Raw genomic sequence first — 6,650 nt, 5'->3', positions numbered from 1 at the left:
ACGACGTCCTAGGCCCCTGGGGGGTGGGGGTGGCGACTAGTAACCAATGCCAAATCCGGCGAAACAACTGGCCGCTGTGATACAAATGTATAATAATATAAGCATTTTAAAATGTGCAGCTGACTGAGTTTCATATTTAGTGAATAAAAGAAATAATAATAAACAAACCAAAAGTAAAAGTAACTTTTCACTAGTGAAACTGATCTTTCAGGAAGGAAGGGGGGAAAAAAGAAAAGAAACATTAACTAATAAACAGCCCCAGACCTGTTGTAAGAAAAAACGGAAATGCCACCCTGGAGATACAAGTGGAGATACAAGTGAGAAACCATCAACTTGATCATGCAACACTGGGGATGAAGGAAAGCCATTGGAGGCGTGCTTGTTAGCAGGAAATATTGATCAAGGAAGGAAAAGGCTTTTGATAAGGTAAAAGGGAGTTTGGCGGAAGGGTTAAAATGTATCATCTACCTGACCGGGACCCAGAAGAAGGGCCTTCTCCATGGTGGATCACTCTCTCATTCCCCAGAGATTAGAATGGCCCCCCCAATACTCCTCCGGAAGGTGCTGAAGACCTGGTTCCGCCAGCGGGCCTGGGGAAGCCAAAGCGGGATGGAGCCCATTCAGTGGCTCGCACGTGATCTGCTGTCGCTGGTGCAAGGGTGATTTTGTTATATTAAAAGTAAAGATTCCCCTCGCACATGCGTGCTAGTCATTCCAGACTCTAGGGGGCGGAGCTCATCTCCGTTTCAAAGCCGAAGAGCCAGCTCTGTCCGAAGACGCCTCCGTGGTCATGTGGCTGGCATGACTCAACGCCAAAGGCGCACGGAACGCCGTTCCCTTCCCACCAAAGGTGGCTTCCATTTTTCTACTTGCATTTTTTTTTTTAAAGATTTTATTGGTAAAAAAAAATACAAATCCATAACTTGTAACAAACAATACAACTACATTTCGAGATATTCCCATACTATCAAATCATTATAAACATCAAAGGTTAGGTATCTTTCCCTCCCTCTTTTCTTCCCTCCCCCCTTACTTCCTTCTCCCCTGCCTTCCCTCCTTTCTTTTCTCCTTTCCTCCTTTCCTTCCCCTCCTTTCTCTCCCTCGGTCCCTCCCTCCTTCTCACATACCTTTCCTCCTTCCCTGCCTCTTTCTCCTCCTTCCTTTTCTCTTAATCTCCCTCCTTTCCTCCCTCCTTCCTTCCTTCCTTTCAATTCTCCTTCTCTCTTTCTTTCCTCCCTCTTTCCCTCTTTACTACCCTCTTCTCTTCCCTCCCTCCTTCCTTCCCAGTTTTTTCTCTTTCTTCTCTCCTTCTTTCTTCCCACCTTCTTCCCTTCTCTGCTTTCTCTTCCTCCTCTTTATCCTTCCCCCCTTCTTCTGCCTTTCCTATTCCTCTCCTTTCTCCTCTCCATCCTGACTTCCCTACTGTCCTCCCTCCCTCCCTTCTAACCTTTGTTACATTTGCATATTTTCCTCTGCTGAGGACAACCTGCTTCTCTTTCCCTTTCCTTGCTTTCTACTTGCATTTTTTACCTACTTTCGAACGGCTAGGTTGGCAGAACCTGGGACAAGTCACGGGAGTTCACTCTGTTACACGGCGCTAGGATTCGAACCACTGAACTGCCGGCCTTTCTGATTGACAAGCTCAGCGCCTAAGCCCCTGACCCCCATGTCCCCTAATCAGAAAAACAGGTGACTAAAATACACGGGGGAGGGAATGCAGACTACAGGAACCGTTTGCACACTCAGGTGACCCCGAGGACACAGATAAGCCTCCAAGTGGCCTCAACGACCCTCTAAAAGGATGCAAATGACCAGCTGTCTGCAAGGAGGAACAATCCTTCCCTTCCCCTCCATCCAGTCAGAACTGAAGAAGCTTCTTGGAGGAGAAGTGAAAGGTCTTTAAGATGACACAAATAAACCTCCAAGTGGCCTCAACGACCCTCTCAAAAGGATGCAAATGACCAGCTGTCTGCAAGGAGGAACAATCCTTCCCTTCCCCTCCATCCAGTCAGAACTGAAGAAGCTTCTTGGAGGAGAAGTGAAAGGTCTTTAAAGATGACACAATAAACCTCCAAGTCACCTCAACAACCCTCTAAAAGGATGCAATGACCAGCTGTCTGCAAGGAGAATCAATCCTTTCCTTTCCCCAACCAGTCAGAGCGAAGAAGCTTCTTGAGAAGCAAAACGTCTTTAAAGAAACACAATAACCTCCAAGTGGCCTCAACAGCCCTCTAAAGGATGCAAATGACCAGCTGTCTGCAAGGAGAATCAATCCTTCCATTCCCCACTATCCAGTCAGAGCAGAAGAAGCTTCTTAGATGAGATGAAACGACTTCAAAGAAAAACAAGGACCACTAAATTCATAATTTTAAGATCCCACGGATCCAATCATATGAATTTTTTAAAAAAAAGAGAAATAGTATTTAGCGCGAGATAAAAAAATGAAAATATTTTCTGCAGGCCACCCAAACTTTCCACGGATCAACAGTTGGTGACCACTGCTCCCGGACTTCCACCTCCCTTTTAAGAAAGTGTGCCCGTTAGAAAACGCACCGTTCAACTGTGTTAAACTGAATATCAAACCAAGATTTCTGACTTTGGCACAAAAGCCAAAAAGAACGGAGCAAGCAAACCAGTTGAAGTGGATGAGTAACTCGCCAGTTCCCATGTGGGTCGGAAGTTGGTTTAAGCAAGAGAGGAGCGTCTCAGTAACGCGTTGGCAAGTGGGGCCCTTCAATCTGAGGAAGTGCTTGCAAAGCGGAACCACGAGGCGGATTGAGTACACGATAACTTTGCATTCAGGGAGTACGTAGCTAACTTCAGCGTAGTATCCGAGGTGTAAATGCACCCCGAGTTTCAATTCGATTCGATTCAATTCAATTTATTAGACTTGTATGCCGCCCTATTCCCAAGGGACTCAGGGTTTCAACAACTCAGATCATATTGTGGGAAGGAAGGGGAACAACGTTGGCCTTTCTTATAAGCACGGGGAGACCGACGACTCGATGCAAGATTAGAGGTAGTTCCTCGGCTTTACGACCACAACTGAGATCAGGATTTCCACCGGTAAGTGGAGTTTTGCCCAATTTTGCCACCGTTTTTTGGGCCAGTTAAGCGCATGTTTGATCCCGCGAAAAATGACCCGCCGTAAATACACCTCAGTTGCCAAGGGCCCAAATTTGGGGTTGTCTGAGGAGGCTGCAGCGGCCGTAACCGTGAGGACTGTCCTATGTCACTTTTTTTCAGAGCTGTCGTAACTTCGGAGCCGAAGGAAAAAATGGTAATAAAAAAATTCACAAGCCAGCATCCCGCCAACGAGCACAAAACGGCCAAGCCATCTACGCAACCACATCCATGGGAGGCCCAAAACCCTTCTCAAGCCACAAGATCTGTCGCACCATCGCTTCCCAAAGGAGGGGCTTGCACACTTACACACGCACAACCAAGAAGGTGTCGCTTTTCTCATTTTCGGTTGCTTTCAGAGAGGCCTGAAACCACATCTAGCAAAACACCCATCTTCCCACCTGTCCATCATCCACTCTTGGTGACTCATGATAGCAAAGTGTTGAAGATGGGTGGGTTTCCAACTCCCCAGATTTTGTTATAGGGTGTTTTGTTAATTTATTTGATTCTTTTTTTTAAAGTTTTTATCGTTTTTAAAGAGGTTTTTATGTCCTGTAAGCCGCTTTGGGCAAATAGGCAGCATATAAATTTAATAAACAATACTACATACATACATACATACACATACATACATACATACATACATACATACATACAGGGTCAATAGGCTGCAATATAATTCAATAAATAAATAATGGGCAAATAGGGGGCAATATAAATTCAATACATAAATAAATACCACACACACACACACATACATAAAGGGCGAATAGGCTGCAATATAAATTCAATAAACAAATAAATTGCAAATAGGCAGTCATAAAAATTCAAGATAAATAAATAATGGGGGAATAGGAGGCAATATAAATTCAATACATACATAAATAATTACACAACACACACACACACAAAGGGCGAATAGGCTGCAATATAAATTCAATAAACAAATAAATTGCAAATAGGCAGTCATAAAATTCAATAGATAAATAATGGGTGAATAGGAGGCAATAAAATTCAATACATACATACATACATCAAGGGCGAATAGGGGCGATATAAATCCAATAAATAAATAGAATAATGGTGAATAGGCAGCAATAAAAATTCAATCAATCAATCAACAAATAATGGGGGAATAGGCAGAAATAAAATTCAATAAATATAAATTCAATAAACTAGGGACACGGTGGCTCAGGGGCTAAGACGCTGAGCTTGTCAATCAGCGAGGTCGGCAGTTTGGCGGTTCGAATCCTAGTGCGGGTCTCCTGCCTGAGCAGGGGGTTGGACTAGATGACCTCCAAGGTCCCTTCCCACTCTGTTATTGTTAACATGCCTTTGAACTCTTCCTACCGTCCTCTTCTCCCCCCTCCCCAAATCTATGGGAGGGGAGAGTCCAGGAGGAAGAGAGAAGGTTGGAGTGCATCACTACTTCATGCACCCTTCATCCCAGGTGTCTTGGAGAGGCTGGGGATGGGAAGAGTCTTTAGGCAGAGGGAGATGATGGGAGATGGATTGCTAACTCTAAGGTACGTTAGGTGGTTGAGGATGATGGGAGGTGGGAGCCCCCCACCCACCCTAGAAGGCTTGGGTGGCTGGGGATGAGGTCCTCGCGTGGCTGGGGATGATGGGAGGTGGGCTGCCCTTTTAAGGGTCTTTGGGTGGATGGGAATGGGGCCAGGTGGGCCTCCACGCAGGGGTCCTTGGGCAGCTGGGGGTGATGGGAGCTGAGCCATCCTCAAGGCGGCTTCCAAAGCTGGGGATGATGGGAGGTGAGTTTACCATCCCAGTGTTCTTTAAACAGCTGGGGATGATGGGAGGTAACCTGCCAGCCCAGTCTTCTTTTAAAAGCTGGGGACGATGGGAATGGGCTGGCACCCCAGAGGTCTCTCAACACCTGGGGATGATGGAGTCCCCTGGAGCTGGGGATGATGGGAAGAGGTCTCTGGACAGCTGGGGAGGTGAGCAGCCACCCCAGTGTCCTTTAACAGCTGGGAATGATGGGAAGGTGGACCTTCACCCTAGAGGTCTCTCAACCGCTGGGGATGATGGGAGGTGGGCTGCCATCAAGTGTTCTTTTAACAGCTGGGGATGATGGGAAGGTCTCTCAACTGCTGGGGATGATGGGAGGTGGGCTGCCATCAAGTGTTCTTTTGACAGCTGGGGATGATAAGGTATCCGAGAACAGCTGGGGATGATGGGAGGTGGGCTGCCATCTAGTATTCTTTTAACAGCTGGGGATGATGGGAAGAGGTATCCGAACAGCTGGGGATGATGGGAGGGTGGGCTGCCATCTAGTATTCTTTTAACAGCTGGGGATGATGGGAGGTGGGCTGCCATCTAGTATTCTTTTAACAGCTGGGGATGATGGGAAGAGGTATCCGAACAGCTGGGGATGATGGGAGGTGAGCTGCCATCTAGAATTCTTTTAACAGCTGGGGATGATGGGTAGAGGTCCCGAACAGCGGGGATGACGGGAACAAGTGGCCCCCCTCCCCCCCCAGCCCCTCACCTGGGGACGCAGCTGGGGGAGCTCCGGTCCACCTCCCAGGTGGCGTACAGGTTCATCTGCACGGGGCGACCCGAGGCCGCCGAGCCCGGCGGGGCCTGAGCAGCGGGGGTCGCCCCTCCTCCTCCCGGAGCCGAAGCCCCCAAGCCCGCCGAGGGCTGCGGGGGCGACGAGGAGGGCTGCGGCAGCGGCGGTGGCACCGCCGGGGGGGCCAGCTGGGGCATCCCAGTCAGCGCCGGGGACCCCGACGAGGGCTGCGGGGCCGAGGGCGGGGCGCAAGGCGCCGACTGGAGCAGCGAAGGGCCGGCCGCGGAGCCCCGGGGGCCGCCCAGCACCGACGCCCCTCGCTCCGACATGGTGCCGCCGAGCGCGCGGGACTCTCCGCCTTTCCCTCAGCCGCGCCGCGGCCAGACTGACAGACGGGGCGCGGGACAGGCCCCGCCCCTTTCCCCGGCCCCGCCCACCCGACGCACGCACGCACGGAGCCTTGCGTCGCCTGGCTTCCACACACAAACACATCACTCCCTCCCTGGTCCTGTTTGCGCGCGCTCGGGGCGGGGCAGCAGGAATTGGGGTGTGGGGGAAGGCGGAGCTTCTCTTCTCGTCGCCCCGGCGTCGATTGGTCCGGCCGCACGCCCGTCAACTCCTTTTTTTTGGTTGTTGTTGTTGTGGTGGCTTAAATCCCCGCCCACTAGGGCGGGTTTTCCTACCTGACCCGCCTGGTTCTCCTTTGCGTCCGACTCTTAGAGGGGGGGGAAAGTTACGATTTCAGGGATGGGTAGAAAGAAGGGATAGAAATTGAAATAGATGGATGGATATACAAAGAGAGAGAGAGAGATACAGAAGGCAGGAAAGAAGGAAGAGACAGATGGACGAATGGACAGATGGATAGATACAGAAGGAAGGCTGAAAATAAAGGAATAGATAGAATTGAGATAGAGATAGATAGATAGATAGATAGATAGATGATAGATAGATAGATAGATAGATAAGGTATAGGTGTGGAGAGCTAAATAGAGAA

General features: G+C 49.4%; 1 protein-coding gene across 2 annotated transcripts in view; it reads right to left on the bottom strand.

The window, feature by feature from the left end:
• PACS1 (phosphofurin acidic cluster sorting protein 1) overlaps positions 1–6,056 on the bottom strand; it is a 63,650-nt gene extending 57,594 nt beyond the window's left edge. For both annotated transcript variants that reach the window (XM_032234037.1, XM_032234038.1), the window contains exon 1: positions 5,633–6,056. In XM_032234037.1, the coding sequence (XP_032089928.1) occupies positions 5,633–5,985 (353 nt within the window). In that variant the 5' untranslated portion in view covers positions 5,986–6,056. The remainder of the gene's footprint in view (positions 1–5,632) is intronic.
• Positions 6,057–6,650: the final 594 nt, after the last annotated feature.

The sequence above is a fragment of the Thamnophis elegans genome, chromosome 17, assembly GCF_009769535.1.
Source record: "Thamnophis elegans isolate rThaEle1 chromosome 17, rThaEle1.pri, whole genome shotgun sequence".
Lineage (NCBI taxonomy): Eukaryota > Metazoa > Chordata > Lepidosauria > Squamata > Colubridae > Thamnophis > Thamnophis elegans.
The sequence above is the reverse complement of the archived record's forward strand: the minus strand, read 5'-3'. Positions and strand labels throughout refer to the sequence as shown.